General features: G+C 52.5%; 2 protein-coding genes across 9 annotated transcripts in view; one reads left to right on the top strand and one right to left on the bottom strand.

Annotated features, from left to right (window-relative positions):
- Positions 1 to 1,498: 1,498 nt before the first annotated feature.
- LOC139602133 (E3 ubiquitin-protein ligase TRIM7-like) lies at positions 1,499 to 17,980 on the top strand. 4 transcript variants are annotated; one of them, XM_071451683.1, is made up of 4 exons: positions 1,499 to 1,864; positions 1,939 to 2,084; positions 2,715 to 3,109; positions 17,738 to 17,980. In XM_071451683.1, exons 2-4 carry the CDS (start codon positions 2,012 to 2,014, stop codon positions 17,840 to 17,842), a joined length of 573 nt encoding a protein of 190 aa, XP_071307784.1. In that variant the 5' UTR covers positions 1,499 to 1,864; positions 1,939 to 2,011; the 3' UTR covers positions 17,843 to 17,980. The 4 variants fall into 4 exon arrangements, with proteins under 4 accessions (XP_071307784.1, XP_071307781.1, XP_071307782.1 ...); XM_071451680.1 differs by lacking the exon at positions 17,738 to 17,980 and adding an exon at positions 4,883 to 5,081 and having other exon boundaries at positions 1,527 to 1,864; XM_071451681.1 differs by lacking the exon at positions 17,738 to 17,980 and adding an exon at positions 4,883 to 5,081 and having other exon boundaries at positions 1,539 to 1,864; positions 1,972 to 2,084.
- MARCHF2 (membrane associated ring-CH-type finger 2) overlaps positions 6,667 to 19,585 on the bottom strand; it is a 34,349-nt gene continuing 21,430 nt past the window's right edge. For 4 of the 5 annotated variants that reach the window (XM_071451676.1, XM_071451674.1, XM_071451677.1 and 1 more), the window contains exons 4-5: positions 12,502 to 12,711; positions 6,667 to 9,541 (exon numbers count right to left, since the gene is read on the bottom strand). In XM_071451676.1, the coding sequence (XP_071307777.1) occupies positions 9,383 to 9,541; positions 12,502 to 12,711 (369 nt within the window). In that variant the 3' untranslated portion in view covers positions 6,667 to 9,382. Of the gene's footprint in view, positions 9,542 to 11,009; positions 11,353 to 12,501; positions 12,712 to 19,585 lie in introns of those variants that run through there. The other variant, XM_071451678.1, reaches the window with a different exon arrangement.

The following is a 19,585-nucleotide window of genomic DNA, read 5'->3' as shown; positions in this document are numbered from 1 at the left end:
GAGAATGCCCGTCAGCTGCCATAGTGCAGCCAGCTCCACTCCTCCCCCTTCTCCTTGGCCATATCTTGTCTCTTCAGTATCGGTTGCTATTGGCTCTTAGCAACAAATGGGAGAAAATTGCCTGAGAGAAAGAAACAAAAGGAAAAGTCCTAACCCCCAACAACAACAAATGATAGCAAAGAAAGTGCAATAATCGAACCTCGTAATTTAACGATGGGATCACAATTCCAGGGAAACCCATGAGAGGAATAGCGGATTTGTCTTTACAAACAAGCTGTGGGTCTGCTGGTAGATAAAACTAGCACTGAGAGATAAAAGAAACAATGGGAAGGATTCCACTGATTGATGAATGGAAAAAGATATTTGCTTATACAAATAAACTTTAGGTTTGCTGATAAACGAAATTAGACACTGAAAGATGAAAGAAACAATGGGGAAGAAAAACCCCTGAATTCTGTAAGAATTAAAAATTAAAAGGGAGGGTTATACATTAGAGGGAAATCTTTGGGAAATCTTTGGTATCAGGTGTATTGGGGAGTCTGTACCTCTCAAGTACCTCAACCAATGAGGAAAGAGAGAAGGGAAATGTGGCTGGGAAATTAGGATGAAAAGGAGGCTGCATCCTCCAAAAATTCAAGAGATCCCAGGGGAATGGCCCATGGCCTCTCCCTTTATTCTAATAAAGCCAGAAAGGACTCCTCTGTCTCCTTTTTGGACATAAACCTCTGGTGTTTGTGAATTAGTTTTCCTATCAGCCAGCCTGCATAGGTGTGCAAAGCTGGGGATCAAAGCTGCGTGTCCCAGACAACTCCACGTGCCAAGGGAAGGATGTGAGCACTAAAGCCGTGTGGAGTGAAAGGATTTGGGAAGGACAAGGTGTCAGACATGCCAAAAGAGTGCAAGAGGAACTGGTCATGGGTAAAGTGGAACCAGTCAGTGAGCTTGGCTGCCTGCCAGGCCAGGGTTCAGGCAGGCAGAGGGTTCAGGTGGTGTCTGCAAAGCCACCTGGCAGCAGCTGCCCTTGCATCCTGCTTTATTTGTGCTCAGCTGGTGCCTTCCAGAGTGATGTGACACAGCAGGGTTGTGCCTTGTGTTCCCTGTGCCTGGGAATAACGCCATCACCCCTCAACACAGGAAGAGCTGCCTGGAGAACAGACAGGTGGGAGCAAAGCCCAGCACACGCTGTTCCCCATTTACCAGTTGGGCAATTGAGGTGGCGCATGCCCTGCACACATCTCCACCATGAACCCATGCAGCAGGACAGAACTGGGCAAACAGCCAGGGCAGGAGCCAGACCTCCCCTTCCTTTTCCCAGAATGAGCCTGGACACCCAGAGCAGGGCCACTGCTCTGCGGGTGGTGTCCCCAGGTGCCATCCCCAGGGGCTGGAGGTGCCTGTGGGGCCATGGCCCAAGAGGGCTCTGAGCATCCTGCACAGGGAGATACAGACTCCTCCAGCACTCAGGGGCTCTTATCAGCCACCTGCAGCTGGGCTCAGGGAGGGGAGATGCAGCAGACCCTGTCATGTAAACAGGACTGGGCACTGCAGGAGCAGGAGGAATTGTCAAATCAAGTGTTGGATGAGGTCCCACATGGGCTGGCAGCTTCAGGGCATGGGAGGTCATTGCCGAGAGGATGGGAGGGGGAAGCTTGGTGGGGTGGTACCCAGACAGACTCCCAGGTCTGCTCTCCAGGCCATCCAGCTCCTCTGGACTGTGCCCTGCTCACTCAAACAGGCTGGAAGTGCTGGGCAAGCTCAGTGCAGCCATGAGCAGATGAGAGGATCAGAGGAATGGGAAGCAGACTGAAGACCTTTCAACCCATCTCAAAGCTGCTTTCCTGGAGTCAGCCTGCAGGCTCAGCAGGTAAGTACTGGCTGTGTAAAAATGCTGAATGCTGTGACCTTTCCATTACTCCTTCTCTGCTTTATCATCTTCAGGCAGTCCTCGAGTCTTGTAATTCCCACTTTCAGCAGTGAATCCTGTCTCCCTCCCTGTTGATTGACTGTGGATATGCTGGCATCCAAGATGGAGACAGTAGAAAGTGAGACCCTGATTGTTGAGGTGGAGGAGATGAATGGAAGAGGTGAGTTTTCAGAAGGGAACAGGAGGGGGAACTGTCCTCTATTGAGGACAAATGCATCCTGCTTCTGCTGTGGGACAACTATTGAAGGTCAAATCCCTGGGGTTTGTCCCCAGACTAGGCTTTTCATGGGTTGGGGACTTGGTGGCTGCAACACTCCCAGCTGAACTCTTGGTGCTCACCTGTAGACCCAGCTACAGCACCAAAGGCTCCTGAGCTGACATCCTTGGCCCCCTCCACTGTTCATAGAAAGAGATGTGAATCTGGGGCCATGGGTTATGGGTCTTGGGGTAATCTCTACTGTGGTCGGCACTGGTTTGTGCCCTGACCTGCCTGTTCTCCTCTCACAGCACCAGAGACACCCAGACTCAAGTCCAGGTGGCTGCACTGCAGGTGTGCACCCACCCACTCAGGTGCTGCCTCCTCCTCCAGGAAACTGAGGTCCCCTTGTCCAGGATGTGTGCAGGCCCCTGGGGTAGGGACAGGGATGGGGCAGCAGGGAGCCAGGACAGTCCAGCTAGGGCTGGTTTTCCCACTGCAGGGAAAAGGAACTCACCCTGTCCCTTCTCTTGCTGGGGTGGATGCAGCCCCAGGGCTGCCTGTTCTGAGCAGCTTCTCCTCCTCTGTCCCCAGCTGACGTGACTCTGGATCCAGACACCGCCAACCCCTTCCTCATTCTGGCCAGTGACCAGCGAGGGGTGGGACGGGGGCACGAGTGGACCTTGCTGCCCAACAACCCCGAGCGGTTTGACACGGAGCCGTGTGTGCTGGGCAGCCAGGCCTTTGCTGCGGGGAGACACTGCTGGGAGGTGGAGGTGGCCGAGGCAGGGGACTGGTGGGCAGTGGGAGTGGCCCAGGAGTCTGTCAGGAGGAAGGGGGTCCTCAATTTTATGCCCCAGGAGGGGATCTGGGCCGTGGGCCAGTGGTTTGGACAGTACCATGCTTTCAGTGAGCCTGACTGGACCCCGCTGCACCTTACCTGCCTCCCCAGGGCCATCCAGGTCTGCCTGGACTTCACAGACAAGCAGGTGACTTTTGCTGATGCTGAGAGTGAAGCCCCAATCTTTGCTTTCTGCCTGGCCTCGTGTGCTGGGGAGAGGCTGCGCCCATGGCTCTGGGTGGGGATGGACTCATGGCTCAAGCTGTGCCCCTGACAGGGAGGGAACATGAGGGGCAGGGGAGAGGCTGGAAAGGCAAACTCCATCACCTTGGGTCTTGGTGCTGGGAACTGGGAGGGTCCTGCATCCTGCTGGCTCCTCCTCATGTGGATCCTCTGGCCCCCAAGGAGAGGACTGGCAGGTCATGGAGGTGGATGCCACAACAGAGCCTCCTTTATCCCCCCACCCCTCAGCTGGGACTGCAGGGACAACAGGGAGCACAGAGACGGGGTGCAGGGAGGAGCTTGGTGCCCAGTGGTCCCATGGCAGAGACCTTCACTGAGTGCCAGGGCACTGCAGAGCTGCTCTGTACGAGGCCATGGAAAATACAGCAGGGTCCAGCTCCTCCAAGGGTGCTGGTGTAGTGCCTCTGGCTTTTTTCAATTAAGTTAAAAAACCCCAAACATAGCTGGATACTCATGATAACACTTATCTTCCCCACACATCCAGAGCCTGTCCTTGTCTGATGTGCACCAAACACATTTTGTGCAGCAGAGCACTGGTAGCAGCGCAGGGACAGCAGCAGGGGCAGCCCAGGAAGGAAAGCACAATGCTGAGCTGTGTCTGAAACCCACAGGAGAGGCAGGAATCCACAAGAATGGCCACAGATCTGCCATTCTCAAGGTCCCACCTCACAGGATCCTGCTAAATCCTGTCCTTAGGAGAGGAGAAGGTGGATGTAGGTGAAGAGGGACATTGCCTGGGTCCAGCCTAGATTTCATCTCTGAACACTTTTCTGGTTGGACCTTCTTTACTGCCACTTCAGTTGTCATTGTTGTGGTGGCATCTGGGCACAGACAACAATATTGGTCTCCCTGCTCTACTCCAGGGGCTGCAGAGTTGCAGCACTGGGTCAAGCCCAGGTATCTGCCCCCAGAGCTCTGCCCTAAGCCTCTTCCACTGTGGTAGCATCAAGACTGGGGAAACCCAGGGTTCTCTGCTCCCAGTGAGACACTTCCTACTCTCCATGGGCAGGAGCCTCTGAGACTGTCCTAGTTTTGCTTGGGATAGAGTTAATTTTCCTCTCAGTGGCCAGCACAGTGCTGGGTTTGGGATTTAGGATGAGAATAATATTGGGAGCAACAATCCAACCATCAGTCATGTGGTGTTTACACGGCCTTCTCTGTGTCTCATGCTCTGCCAGTGAGGAGTTGCACAAGAAGCTGGGGCAGGGCAGAACACAGCCAGGACAGCTGACCCGAACTGGCCAGGGAGATATTCCACACCATAAAACATCCTCCCTAGTGTGTAAACTGGAGGAGCTGCTGGTGAGGGGCTGATGGCTGCTGGGAGACAAGCTGGGCACAGATCAGCGGGTGCTGAGCACCTACCCCAGGCATCACTTGTTCTACTTAGGGTTTATATTTTTTTCATTACAATTATAATTATCATTAGTATTATTATATATTACTTTTATCTCAATTATTAAACTGGTTTTACCTCAAATCAAAAGTTTTTTCCCCCCATCCCCCTTGGAGGGTGCTGTGTGACTGAGTGGCTGTGTGGTGTTTAGTTGTCAGCTGGGGTTACACTGTGACAGAGGTCCACAGCAGAAGGTTGGTTATGGAGATGGCAGATTGTTAGTTCTGTATTTTTGTCCTTTGTCATGCAAAACATCCCAAAAGAGCTGTGCTGTGCATTTAGGGGCACCTACCTCAATCAAGAAGAAGAAATTCCTTTCTGAAAGCCAGCGAAGTCCCTCAGACTGGAGAAAAGTTGGGTTTTTCAACAGATTGGTGTCTGGGAACTTCTTCACTGGAATTTTGTGGTCTGGAGGGAGTAAATATTTTGCTCTGGTTTCCTTTTTGATGTGTCTCCCAAAAATTAAATTTTAAAAAAATCATCTCTCTGGGAGCTGAGTTACGTAATTGCAGCATTTGTGTGAGAAATACACAATTTCATGTAGAATTGCACCACAAAGACTCAGGGGAGCTTAAATTCAGCTCTCATGTGTTAGAGATGTTGGAGCCACAATGGGTAGGAAGGGTAAGGAACACTGGGGTCCTTGAGCAAGGCTGGACCCACGTGGGCTCTGAGTGGTTCTGGGGAGACAATTGGGGCTGGGAGGTTTGTGCCACAGCCAGCGTGGGCACAGCAGCACATGGCAGCAGTGACTGCTGCCTCCTCAACCCTGCCTGGACACAGAGGCCACAGGGCACTCCTGAAGCCCTTGGTCCACAGCCGGGTGGGATCAGACCCCTGGGACCCTCCTGCTGCCAGGGAAAAAGGCTGCAGCAGTGGACAGTGGAAGCACCTCAACAAACATGCTCTTCTCAGCATTGGTCTGTCAGACATGCTCCAAACAAAGCCTGCCTGGATTTGGCACGTCAGCCAAGCAACTGTGACTGAACGCCCTTCCCATGAAACTTTCCTTTTTCCTGGTGAGCCCTTTCTCTGGCACTTCTGCTCCTTTTACACTGTTCTTGTTGTTGCAGATGCCACTTTGTCTTCTCCCCACCCTGCCAGATTGCTGTGTGGCATCAGAGCTTTATTTTAAAGGTCTGGCTGAGCCAACCACGGCACTCTCTTTTTTTAAACCTTTTTTTTCTTTTAATATAAACAAACCCAGAAAACCCTTGATTTGAGAGCTTGGCCAAGCAACTCATCCAAGGTCTTGCCCAAGGCTCAAGCCTTGTCCAGGACCTCAGAAATGCATCCAACATTGGTGTTGCAGTGCTTTGAGTGGCACTTTAAATGGGCAGCTTCACAATTTCCAACCCCCTGCTGCAAGTGTGGCGTGACCAAATTTGCAGCACAGGTCCAGGACCAGGGGCCAAGGCTGCAGGGGATGTTGGGTCTCCTCATTGCTTCACAGAACAGGGAACAATGGCTGCCCAAGTCTCTGCCCTGAGGTTCCATGCCCTGCAGCCCCTGCCACAGTGCTGGCCCTGGATGGCTCTCAGAGCCAGCTGGTAGCAAGCACAGAGAGCAAGGCTCCTGCCCTGCAGCTCTTGCACACTTGGGCACAGCTCAGACACAGCTCAGACACAGTCGGGCACAGCTGGGCACTGCCCACCATGACCTCACCAGGGCTCACAGCTGTGTCCAGTGTCTCCCACAGCCCTGGAGTGAGAGGCTGGGCTCAGGGCCGTGGGCAGGCCTGGGTCAGGGAGCTCACAGGAAGCCTCTGTGGGGTAGCATCATGCAGCATCAGGGTCGCTCCATGCAGCCCCATACACACCCCTGGCCCAACCAGGGGCCAAAGGACTCTTGACTTGGCCCACGCCAGGCAGGCTTCTCTACACTGACAGAGAAACTACCCAGAAATTAAAAAAGCCCTGGGTTTTGTCCAACTTGGAAACCTTCTGCTGGGGCCCTGGGGGCTGGCCAGGGCAGCTGCTGCAGGCAGGAGGTAGCAGGGTGCTCTCAGGGAGGCAGCCAGGGCTCTGCAGCCCTGGCCCCCTCCAATAACAACACAACAGCCCAAAGTTTGTCTCACTTTTATTTACATCATTGCACAGCCCATTTCCCTAGAATGCACTGGAACGTGGTGGGTCAGACACCGATTGCCCACATCCACGAGCTGAACATCTCTGGGAAGGAGGACAAGACTCAAAGAGTCACTACTGGGTCTTGTGGGGGCACATGCAACAACTCCAATTATTGGCAATGGCAACAAAGCCAAGGATGCTGAGTGCAGCCACAGCCACACACGGGACCGGGCCCCCACTGCCCCAGCCAAGGGCTTCTGGCTTCCACAGTTGCGTATTTGGATTGATGGTGGGTTTCTTAACTGGAACACTGGCTCCATGAAGTCCTTTCCCTGGGGACATGCTATGGGAGAGAGCATCCCTCATCATCTGCCAGAACTCAGTGCCTTGTGGGGCCAAGCTCCTGGGAGGCAGCCAGGGCTTGGAAGGTTAAACCCCCCCCTCCATTTTTCTTCACTGGTGATGTCCTGGTGACAAGGGGGTTGTTGGGAAGGGGCTGAAGGAAGGGGCACCCAGGACAAGGCACAGAGCAGTGGTACAGAGCCTGCTGCCATGGAAGGGGTGTGCAGGGCAGGAGCGCCTGCGTGGGAATGGGATGGGACTGGAGAAAGGACTGTGACTGGAGAGGGCTGCAGCAGCCTCTCCACCATGAGTACCAGAAGCAGAGTAATCCCTGCATGAGTGCATGACTGGGAAAAGGGCAGACACCCCAGGTATGTGGAAGAAGGGAGGGGACAGTCGGGGGGTGGCCGAGAGAGGGGAGCAGAGATGTGCAGCCTGGCTGTAGCAGAGGACATTCACCCACAGTCACACCAGCCCCTGATGCTTGGAAGAGAGACCAGTTCAGAGCAGCCCTCAGGGCACAAAGAGGCTGCTGCAAGATGTGTCAGGGTATCCCCAAGCTGTACCTGGGAGAGGGGGCAGAGGAGAGCAGGCAGACACCAGGGCCAAGGGCTGGAGCAATCCTGTAGGGCAAGATGGCACACTGGTCCCTGCTGCTCAGGCCACCAGAAACTTCCAGATCAGGCTGAGGGAACACACAAGGAAACACATCCTGCTTTGCAGCTAGAGAAGAGGAGGAGGAGGAGGAGGAGGAGGAGGAGGAGGAGGAGGAGGAGGAGGAGGAGGAGGAGGAGGAGGAGGAAGTGCACATGGTGCTTTGAATTCAGGAAATTACAGATGTCCATCTCACAGGGCATTGCACTGACCCACTTGCTTTCAGCAAAGGGGCAGAGGGACATAGTGCATGACCACCACCACCCACTGCAAGGACGCAGGCCCCTCAGAGCCTGCCTCTTGCCTGCTCTCTACCCTCACCACCACGGAGCCAGAGCTCAGGCTCCAGCAAAGCAGCTGCACACACCTCTGGAGCACCTGCCAGGGCAGCAGAGCTCAGCACCAGGCACTGTCTGGCAGGGTGAGGTGGCAGAGACAAGGACCAAAGCCAAACCAGGGGGACTCTTGGCAAAGGAGGCATTCTGAGACAGAGGGCTTTGAGAACTGCATGTGCTGGAAACACAGGTAAAAGGAGGAGGAGAAGGAGGAACACTGGCCCCACTGGACAAGGGACCCAGAGCCTCTTCTCTGGGACCAGCAAACTGGGAGGTTTCACTAGAGGACACAACAGGCAGGCAGCGCTACCAGGGATGAACCCAATGCCAGCAGCTCCTCTGGAATGTGCAAATAAAGCGCAGAGACAGCCAAGAGCACCCGCGTCCTGCCAGCGCCGCAGGGCATGGCCTGTCCCCTAAGGTACGTGTGAAACTGATGCTACAGGAGGTCCAGCCTCAAGCTGGCAAAAGGACATCAGCAAACAGAGACTCCAACTCCCACCTTCTGGGGTCAGGAAAGCTCCTTTCTCAATTTTTGCAAAGCAAAAGGCAATGGTGGGTTTAGCTAGTATGGAGCCATCTCTTCCCACCCTCGGATCCTCCATCTACCTTTGCCAGACAGACCAAGGGCTGAGTGCATCCGAGTCCTGGGGATAAGCCAGATCTCAAGGAAAGCATTTTGTGAGATCATGTCTGCGCCGGAAAAGATTCTCTCATTCTGAAACTGATTTTGAAATTCTCAAAATTACAGTACTTTACAATACAAAATGTCTCCATTCAGTATTATGTCATTTTACTCCTTCTGGGATTATAATAATTATTAAAAACACTTAACTTTCTAGAAAGGACAGAACACCACAAAAGAGACCAAAGAGTAACGGGAAGGCTGCTGTAGTATATCAAAACCAATTTAGTGCAAAGGACAAGGGGACTTTCAAGAATGGTTGATGGAAAGTGTTCCTCATACGCTCATTTGGAGAAAAGGCATTGATTTAACCTCTGAATGAGATCAGATTGCCAGCTTCTATCCTGAAGCTTTAGAACATCAACACAAAAGGACTGTAACACAATATGCATGGCCATTAAAAAATAATATTATATATAGATATATATATATAGAGAGAGAGAGGGAGATGTTTTCCATGTATGGTATTTCATTATAGGAAAGTGTCCCTGCAGACAGGCATTTTCTGCCATCAGGCTCTTTTGGGCCATTTCCCCCACAGATGTTGATTATGTGTCTCTTTGCCAAGGTCTAAAGCACGTGCTGAGCACAGAGTGCCTTTGGGTGGGATGATTGTTTTCCAGTCCCCCCACAGCTGCCACGGTCCCTGGGCCTGTGAGGATGCCCAACCCTCCGCCGTGGCCGCCTGCGGGATGGCTCAGACCGTGGTCTCATCCGCGGCCTTCTTCATGAGCTTGGCGGAGAGCAGGGAGTGGGGCACGGGGTGAGGGCTCCGCGAGGCCGGGATCATCAGCCGGACCTTCTGGTTGGTCCTTCGCCACTCCGAGTACAGCTGGCAGTGGTAGCGGAACGAGACCTGGCGGGGGAGAACGCAGCGCTGTCACCAACCCCGGCCACGCTGTCACAACCCCAGCAGCGCTGTCACCAACCCCGGCCACGCTGTCACCAACCCCGGCCACGCTGTCACCAACCCTGCCCGCGCTGTCACCAACCCGGCCTGCGCTGTCACCAACCCCGGCCATGCTGTCACAACCCCAGCAGCGCTGTCACAACCCCGGCCACGCTGTCACCAACCCTGCCTGCGCTGTCACCAACCCCGCCCACGCTGTCACCAACCCCAGCCACGCTGTCACCAACCCTGCCCGCGCTGTCACCAACCCTGCCTGCGCTGTCACCAACCCTGCCCGCGCTGTCACCAACCCTGCCTGCGCTGTCACCAACCCCGGCCCAGCCCCAGAGCACACGTAGGGATGGCCCAATGCCTGTACCCCTCTGCCTCTGGGACCCTTTATCCTGAGCAAGGAACACAGCACTGACCCCGGCATGGTTTGGGGCACTCATGTCCCCAGCCTGACAAGCAATCAATCCCTTCCTGGGGACACCAGGCTGAGTGGGGCACAGCCAAAGGGGCCTTCTGGGCAGCACCAGCAGAGCGGGATGGGGTTTGCTCAGCTGGGTTTGGGTCCAGGCTGGTGCAGTGTGGTGGGGATGAGCTGCACCTCGCCCCTTCATCCAGCCCCGGGCTTCAGCAGCACCTTCGGTGAGCAAAACAAAGGCCTGAACCCAACCAGCCTCCTCCCACCTCACAGACCCCAGGCGACCTTCTTCATCCTGCACAAAAACCTTCCCTCCTTTGTCTGCAACAACAGGACAGCAGCTGGGCTCATTTTTTCCTGACAACAACGTGGCCTGGGAGACTTGTCTACCCGGAGGGAGATGGGGAGGATGCAAAGGCTGGAGGGACCCAGAGCAGCCCAGCAAGGCCCGAGATGGCCCTGCAGTTTCAGAGCAGCCCTGCGAGGGGAGCTTTGAGCTTGGCTGAAATACCGAATGCAGTCGGCCACTGATCTAAACCAGGCCTTCTTACGGAAGCATTTAGCTGGCAACTGGGACGTACCAGGAAGTGCATCTGACACAGAAAACTCAGTAAAACTGTTACTTCTGGATGGGTCTATGAGACATCTTATGAGAAATGAAGCTGTGCCACTGTGGCACTGAGGTAACTGAGCTTATTGATGTGTGCACACCCCTCCTTCCTGTTGCAGAGGGATTGTGGCAATAAGACTTTTTGCTGACAAATTCATGTCCCAGTTTTCAGAGAATGCGGAGTTAATGATGGGAACCTCAAGGAAGGCTCCTGCTCCTCACAAAGGAGCTGCAGCCTTGGCTATGGCCTCTCTCACAACCCTCACACTGGTTACAGCCATGAACTCCCCCCCACATATTGTCCCCTTGGACTGCACAGCCCAGGGTTCAACGAGCTGAATATAAATAAAGGGGCTTCACCTAATGTCCTCCCCCGCTCAAGGAAATGTGAAACACAGCAGAATTAGAGCCACTTTAATCAGGACTTGTTACTGCACAAACATTTTTCCATTTCCTCCAGGTTTCCAGCTCCTCCCCACCAGTCCTGAGATAGAGAAGACGGAGACTTCCTCTTAAGGTTCCAATTTTAGCTTAGCTCTCTACGGAAACAAGCTTCATGCAGGAACATGCAGCATGGAAACTTTCCTCCATGGCTCCCATGCAAGGAGTGCCTCCAGCTTTGCCCCCAGGCACTCTTGCCCCCAGAGCAGGGGCTGCTGCAGCACCAGCTCATCCTGCCCTGGTTCCCAGGTCTGTGAGGGAGATTGTAAGGAGTGTCCAGCCCCAGCGGAAGGGGTTACTCTGTGAAATTGGAAAACGAGACAACAAGGAAATGGACTGGGGAATTTCTATTGCCCACAGGACTCCCAGCTTTTTGGGGTCCCACTATTTCTCCTGCATCAAGTGCACTTTTTCCCTTCCCAAAATGATATTTCCCTGCAAGGAGTTGGAAAAGGGCATTGGCAGGGCATGAGCACACAAAGGGCTTGCTTGGAATAGGAGAGCCAAAATCAAGATCCAAACCCAGAAGTCCACCCAGCAACACAAGACAAAAGAAGTGAATGGGAAACAGAGGGGAAGTCCCTGGCCTAGCAGCCCCTAGAGAGAGCAGCCCTGGGGCCCTGGGGAGGGACCAGGCAGCCCCACTGAGCCTCCACTTGTGCCACAGGCAAACCTGCATTCGCTGTCCTGCTCTTCTCAGCTCCCTAACTCTCAGCAAGATACAAGCTCCTCGCCCCCTAATTCAGCACATCCAGAAAAGGCATCTGCATGAAGCTCTCTCCCAGCAGGGATCAGTTCAACACCCAGACTGGCTCAAGTGCAGGTTCCCAGCAATGCCCAGTGCCCCCATGCAGCAGTGGGCCAGGGCACACCGGCTACCAAGCCTTGACTTGGGGCCGACCACACAACCCAGCATCAGAGAAGCCACAGGTTTCCCCAGGGCCAGAGAGTTCCTTCCACACACCTTAAAAATACTGCATAAGAGTTTGTTTAGTTGTGGCCAGAGACCCCCAAGGCCAGTCTGCACCCCAGCTGGGCACAGCCAGTCTGTTCTCAGCAGCAAAAGCACAGAGGGACATGATGTAAATTATTTAGGTGTCAAATGTGTTCCATATTTTACTTGTCCCCTGCACTGCCCAGGTACCAAGTTTGTGTTTTTTCTTGAACTACAGATGGGCCACTGCCTGACCCAGCCCCAGCCCCATCCCAGCTCCAGCATGTCTGTGGCTGGTTGGGTTCTGACACTTGGGGAACACAGTCTGGAAAGCAGATGACCAGGAGGTGATTTTCCATTCTCAGCTTGCACATGAAGATAACTAAATGGACATTCAAGTGGAAGAGCCCAAGGTGTTCTCACACGGGGAGGCAGAAATAGCAGGTGCCACTGATGAGGTGTGAGCCAGTGCTCCCAGCTCCTGCTGGAGCAGGACCCTGGCAGCTGGCACTTACCAGTGTCCAGAGGACGTAGATGGTGAAAAGTGCTATAGTGAGTGCTATGAGTCCGATGGCCTCCAGGCGGCTGTTGAACTGCAGGTGGTCCTGGGCGCCTCGCAGACACAGCCAGCCCGAGATGGCCGCCAGGGGAGTGATGAACAGGAAACACACCATGTCACAGAACAGCGTCCTCTTCTCATTGCGGGGCCCGGGGTCCTTCAGCCACTGCGGGAAGGACAGAGAAGGGATCAGCCTGGGACAGGCAGGAGAGCTGGGGACCTCTGGCCTGCACTGTGCAGTCTGACTCACACCAACCTTCTCCTAAAGGGAACCAGAGAGTGGCAAGTCTAGGTTCAACAATTAACAAGGGAAATGGAAGAAACAGTTAATGAACATGTACAGGGAAAGGCAGTCATGAATACAGAAGCTCCTGGACTCTCCTCTGGAGTAGTGAGGAGCAGGCACTGCAGGACATCAGTTCAGTAAAGCCTGGCTTAATATGAATCTGACAGGTCTTAGACTAAACTTCAACAGAAACAGACCCAGGACTCTTAACTGGTGAAGGAGACTGTGGGAAACAGGGGCACTGGGGTCTGCAGCAAGGCCAAGCTATAACAGCATCTGTCCCAAATCTAGCCCTTGGGTTCCTGTGGGAGAATCACAGCATTTTAGAGTTTCACAGGCAATCTCCAAATGTTTCTTTCTTTTGGGAGTCCTGACTTGCTTCCAGTGTGGGTTCATTTTAGATACTTCAGTAACAGCAATTGTTCTATTTTCCTAGAATTATGCTATTTTCAGCCTTTCCTTTCCTTTTTTAGGAATAGCAACAAGCTGTGGTTCCTACAGATACCAAATTGTTACAGCACATCTTTACTGGGATCTCTGTGTGCTGGCCTGCAGATTCTTCCTTCTTCTCCTCACAAAGATGACTGCCTCATTCAGGATTTTTTGAATTTTATTTTTAGATAAGACTTGGAGAATATTATTGAAAAGGCACAGGCAGAGCAGGGAAGAGACTATCAGGGTCTGGGCTGTCCGGCCAATCCTCCTGTATGGTACCTGCTTTGGAACAGACAGCTTGGGAAGGGACTCATCTGGGAACTTGCACACAAAGCTCCTTTCCTACTCAGAATCCACCCTTTAAGAAGCAATACACAAGTGGTGGTGATGGTGACAGGTATGCAAGAAACCATGAGACCTCAGCAGAGGTAACCTGAGGACATGGCTGGCCAGAGGCATGCAGGTCAAGAGGGAAGCAAGGCAGGGGGCACAGAGGTGGCTGCAGATTTAACTGCAGCAGGGATGTTCAGTGAGACAGAGCAAAAGGGCGAGAATGGGACTGGAAGCACAGCCAACTGTTGTGGAAATGGGAAAGAGAAGGGGCAGCTGGCAAACCTGGGCATGGAATAGGGGGGTAGCTAGGCTGATTAGAGCCACAGGAACAGCAGGTTCTGCAGCACCTGGGACAGGACACTGAGCTGGCCATGAGCAGAGGAGAGGACGCTGCAGTGACAGGAATGAGCCTGGCCCAGAATTCCAGCTGGGAGGACTCATAAGCACAGTATTTTAGGGATGTGACCTGAATCATCTGAACGCTTCAGTGGTAACAGTGAAGGAACTTTATTGATTCTAAAGCCATTTGGAGCATGACTTGATGGGCAGACAGCCAGAAGAAAACCTCACAGAATCACTAAGGTTGGAAAAGACTTCAAGATCATCAAGTCCAACCATCAACCCAGAGCTACCTCCAAACCATGTCCTCAAGTCATCCACATACTTTTTGAACACTTCAAGGGATGGTGGCTCCACCACTGTCCTGGCAGCCAGTTCCAATGCCTGACAACCCTTTCCAGGAAGAAATGTTCCCAATATCCAACCTAAACCTCTTCTGGCACACCTTGAGGCTGTTCACTCTCATCCTGTCGCTTCTTCCCTGGGAGCAGAGCTGGACCCCCACCTGGCAGCATCTTCCTGTCAGGGAGAGATAACAGAAGGTCTCCCCTGAGCCTCCTTTTCTCCAGGCTGAGCCCCCCAGCTGCTCCTGGTACTCCAGACCCTTCCCCAGCTCTGTTGCCCTTCTCTGGACATACTCCAGTGCCTCAGTGTCTTTCTTGGACTAGGCAGCCACCCCGGGATTTGAGGTGGGGCCTCAGCAGTGCCCAGCACAGGCAGATGGCCACAGCCCTGGTCCTGCTGGCCACACTGTGGCTGGTACAGGCCAGGTGCCATTGGCCTTCTTGGCCATCTGGCTCACATTCAGTCACTGCTGACCAGCACTACTAGGTCTCCAGTGGGCAGCTTTCAGAGCAGGCAGAACTGTCATTTGGATCGGACTGGGAGAAGGGAGGCAGACCTGCAGCTCCCCCCTTGTATGGCTCTGCAGAGGGAATCAGTGTGATGAGCTGCATGGGGACAATAACCACCACACATGCAGTCTGAGCAGTCCTGGGAGGATGTGAGGGTGGACAGCAACTCATTGGCAGAGGAAAGCTGGCCCCATACACAGTGCTCAAACCCAGCCTTGTGTCAGACTCTCCCCAGTCCAGGGCCAGGACAAAGCTGCCTGGTGACACAGCACTCAGGCGAGTGCCAAATCACCCAGTCTGGACCAAGTTCCCTCTAGCAGCAAGCCCAGAGCACCCCATTCTATGCAACAGGACATGTTGGGGCACTTGTGACCCTTGTACAGTAAGAAGCTCAGGCAGATAGGTATTTCACCGCATCTTAATTCTATTTATATTCCTTGTGACTTTTGAAACTCCTTCCTCCTCCCCAAGATGGGAGACAAACATATAAAGGCAGGAAGCAAATTAATTTCCTTTTGAAGCAGTTGATTTACTTTACCAATATGCACTGACACAGCAACAAAATGGAAAACAATAAGTCACTCTAAGGGTGCAGCATTTCTGGCACAGCAACACTTTGGTGCATACGGGACTTTAAATAAACTTTGCCAACAATCCATAAAATGGTCAGGCAGATTAAACCATTTTTGTAGGGAAAACTATCAAGTGAGCATGGGAAAGCAACAAAAGTACAACTTGGTCTTCTTCTAGCAGCTTCCACGCTGCAATCATGTCTGAGACTGAAAGGAAAGAGGCAGAGGTGGCTGCTTGCTGCCATTTGGGCTGAGTCCCAGATCCTGCTTGCAACAACTTCTCTCTGCTTGTGTGACAGTATTCTGGGTATAACCATATTTCTTTGTCCTCCAGCATGATCATGAGGCTTTTCCAGATACTAGGATCAGCAGGGTTATGGAAGAGAGCTCATTTCTTAGAGCCACAGCAGGGCTGTGGGATGATGAGAAGCTGACCTTTGGGTGCTGCAGTGCCCATGAAGCTTGGGTGAGCCCAAGGTGATGGGGGGCAGGAGGAGAGCAGGCAGTAAAAGGCACCAGGACATCATCAGCTCCTCTGGAAGCCAAGAGCAGAATTCAAAGCATATCAGAGCAGTCTCTCATCCATCCCAGCACCTGCTGCTCCATGTATCTCAAAGCTGGGCTGCATTCTGCCCCTTGGGACCAAGGGGAGTGGAGAGAAGAGGGACTCTCCCAGCAGCACTCAGCACCTTGCAGTCTGTCTGGGGGCTTAAAAATGGGTGCTTTAAAAATTAGCTTTCATTGATTCTTAGAGCTGACTCACTCATTGAGTGGCTGAATGTGAGCTGTCAGCTGTTTCATGAACACATCCCATGCAGCACTCAGTGCAGTGCAGCACAGCACTGGAGGGACCAGCACGTGCTCACATCTCTCCCTGCCCTGCACTGGCCCCCTTGCTCTGGGGGCCATGAGTCAGGAGCAGTGTGAGCTGCCAGACTCACCACCAACCCTGTCAGAGTTCCCCACGTGCTTCACAGCTACAGCACAATGGCAAGCCACAGCACCACACAAGCATTTGGCTGCATTACAAAACATCCCACAGGCTTTCTGCCCACCAGACAGTTACCCTCTGGCTTCTCAGGTGCCTGCTGATTTTTCTTTCACTGCTGACCTGGTGCCTGGCTATAAAAGCCAGAAAAAAAATCACATTAACTTGATCACAGCAGCACTATTAGTCCTGTACCTGTACTGAGAAACATGTTGAATCAAATAGTACAGCTTCAGATGAAGGACTCTCATATCCCTTCTCTGGGCCTGCACCAAAACCCTTCTGCAGGCATTGAGATCCATGGGCAGCCCCAGCAGAATGGTCCTGTCTCCTTCACCAAGGTGGGAAGGGATGTTTTCTGACAGAGTACCCAGAATTCAGGAAGCCAAGACCCAGAAATGCCCCTAGCCCTGCAAGCAGAGCAGTTAAATGCTGCACAAAGCTTCCCCTCCCCATCCTCCTTCCCCCAGATACCTGCCAACAATGCCCCATAGACCTCCACAACCCAAATCTCTCCTTGAATAGGCATGAAAGCCTTCCCTACACCCTCAGCTGCTGGGAAGCACAGGGCTCTGGGCTGACCCAAGGGATTTAGGAGCACTAGAAAGGGTGGACAGGAGAGGAACAGACCCAAGCAGTGCTGCAGGTCACTGGGACACTTTCCTCCAGAGAGAGCAGCACGAGCTCCCATGGTTGGTGGCACCATGGCAAATGCCACACCATGACATGTGCCAGTACGGGATCACAGCACCTCAGAGAAAGCTCACTGGTCTTCTGGATCAGCACAGCACAGACTGGGCTGGACAAAGTGGTGAAGAAGGACAGGTAAGGAAGACTAGTGCTGGTGAATATCAAGAGTGCAAGGGTATTTCCTGTTTTGGCCCCAAACAGGCCATTGCTTTATGCAGAGCAGTGCCCAGGACTGCACAGAGAAGTGCCAAGAGGATCTCATGTTGGACCTGTGACCAGCATCTCCAGACAGCAAACTTAAGTAAAGAGAGAAAGGAAAAGATTAGAGCGGTGGGAACTCAGCTGGAACCAAGGAGGATTTGTTTTTCACTAGATTCAGGAGTGTAAAAGAGGTGTGCATTGAGCAAGAAGAGAGGTGGGCTGGGGAAGGGCAGAGGAGCATGGATCAGACAACAGTGCAGTGAGTTCAGCAGAAGAGTTCGAGGAAAGCAAAGAGAAAAGTCTGTCTGCAAGGAAGATAAGGCTGGAGGAAGGGTGGGGCAGAGCTCATATCACAGCTCAGTTCTCCGAACTGGAGGGGGGACAGCGAGTGCTGCGCCGGGCGCTGCGCCCAGAGGCAAAACTCCTTTCCCTAGTAACGCAAGCAGGAGGAACATCACAATTCCTGCGTGCCAACCTCTCTTCTCGTGTTCCAGGGACATCTCTGCAGCACCTCCCACAGCCACAGAGGTCCAGGAGACTCAGGAGACAAAGCAGAAGGACTGCACAACCCACGGGAGGCGTCCCCTACTCTAGCATAACCTGCAGTCAAGCAACTCCTCAGAGAATTTCAAACACATTTCGTTGTGTGTGACATTGTGTTTGAAAATTGTACTTTCAAGAGACAAAAAAAATAATCCACTGACCTACATAAAATATCCAGTTTAAATGAACCAAAAGTGTTAGCAGTCATTGAAAAGTAATCATCTTTAATCAAAATTGCACCATAAACTCCAAGAAGAACAGCAGGAGCAAAAAACTGCCAGGGTCCTGTACAGCACAGCACTCTTGGAAGGAGGAGCTGTTTTGAGGAGGCAAAGGAGCACACCAGAATCACTAAAGCAGCCCATTTATAAATAAAGTTATTAAAACACACACTGCTGGAAAACACCAGCAGAATTGAAATACAGAAGCAGAATTTTCTTGGGACTACATGATGAGATTTGCTTGCAAGGACAGAAATAGGGAAACAAAAGATGTGGCTGGACTGCTCCAACAGTGACTGGTTCACCAGAGAAATCTTTTTTGTAATTAGTGAGATGTCTTAAATGATTTTTGCCTTAGCAAAGGAATTAAATGCTTGCAGAAGCATTATGATCAAGTCCTGCATTGTACTTGTTAGCTTTCACCATGAGGTTATGCTGACTTTCAACCTCCCAGTAATTTTAGCAAAGCCAGAGTCTTTGGCCTCTGCACCAGCAGTTTGTGTCCTCTCAGAGCAGAGACCTGAAACTCCTGGCTCCTCTGCCTGGTATTTACATTATGTGTGAACAAAAACACACCCTTCCTGTGGAGTGATTTTTGCTGGGACCCAGCAGCTGCTGCTCTGACACCTGCCTGACCTGCAAGCCCAGGACATTTCTGCAGAGACCTGGGCTGGCAGCACAGACCTGACCCAGCCCCTCCCCATGCCAGGACTGGCCTCAGAAACCACAGCTGGTTCACAGCAGAGGCACATGGCCCCAAACAGGAGTCTTTGGGCTGCTGAGGTGGTGCTTCTCTTCAGCCCAATCAGAAACACTCAGAGGGCACAAAATTAACAACAGCTTGAAACTTTAACACTTTACAACAGGTTAATGAACTGAAGAGAGAAATGAGAGGGTAGGTGCCACAGCAAAACACACAAAACAAGGCAGCCATGGAGAGGAAATACCTTTGCTGGTAATCTGGGAAAGTAAAAATGGGCAAGAGTGGGCTCAGGTACACCAATACAGACCAACCCACACAGCCCTGTCCCTCTGTGGGCAGTGGGCTGCAGCCAGGGGGAAGGCCAGGAGCTGTGCAGAAGGGCTTGTGGCTGTACAAACACAGCCACACTGTCACCCTTGGTAATGCTTTCTGGAAATACACAACATATCCAATACAGTCCCAAATACCTCCACCCACACAGCTCTGCCTGAAATCCCAAAGGGCAAAGTATCTCCAGCAGGAAGACCACTTTGTAGAGAAAATAGGTTTGTGATGGTTTTTGCCCCAGACCAAAGAGAAGAGTTATGTGCAAGGGAAAACATTAAGGACAGAGGCAGGGGAGGCAATATTTTGACTCCTACACAAGTTGCCTGGTTCTCCTACATGAAGAGGCAAACTCCTCCAGACAAGGTGACACATCCTAACTTAGCCTTCTAAGGAGGCAGGAATTAATTGATCACAAGAGGTATTCCCTTCTCCATCCACTATATAGGACTTTAAAGAACAAGGTCTGGCTGAGGCACATTTAAGGCATGAAATGTTAGGACAAATAAACTCAATCATGCCTAGAGAATTGTATGATCACCTGTGGCCTG

This window comes from Agelaius tricolor, unplaced genomic scaffold (genome assembly GCF_023055355.1).
Source record: "Agelaius tricolor isolate 1412-34295 unplaced genomic scaffold, bAgeTri1.0.p SCAF_33, whole genome shotgun sequence".
In the NCBI taxonomy this organism is placed as follows: domain Eukaryota; kingdom Metazoa; phylum Chordata; class Aves; order Passeriformes; family Icteridae; genus Agelaius; species Agelaius tricolor.
This window is presented reverse-complemented; position numbering and strand designations above follow the sequence as displayed.

Coding starts and splice junctions, on each gene's coding strand:
- LOC139602133 (XM_071451680.1), top strand. CDS start 2,012: ATGCTGGCATCCAAGATGGAGACAGTAGAAAGTGAGACCCTGATTGTT. Junction 2,085..2,714: donor GGAGGAGATGAATGGAAGAG/GTGAGTTTTCAG, acceptor CTCTGTCCCCAG/CTGACGTGACTCTGGATCCA. Junction 3,110..4,882: donor TGGACTTCACAGACAAGCAG/GTGACTTTTGCT, acceptor CTGTGCATTTAG/GGGCACCTACCTCAATCAAG.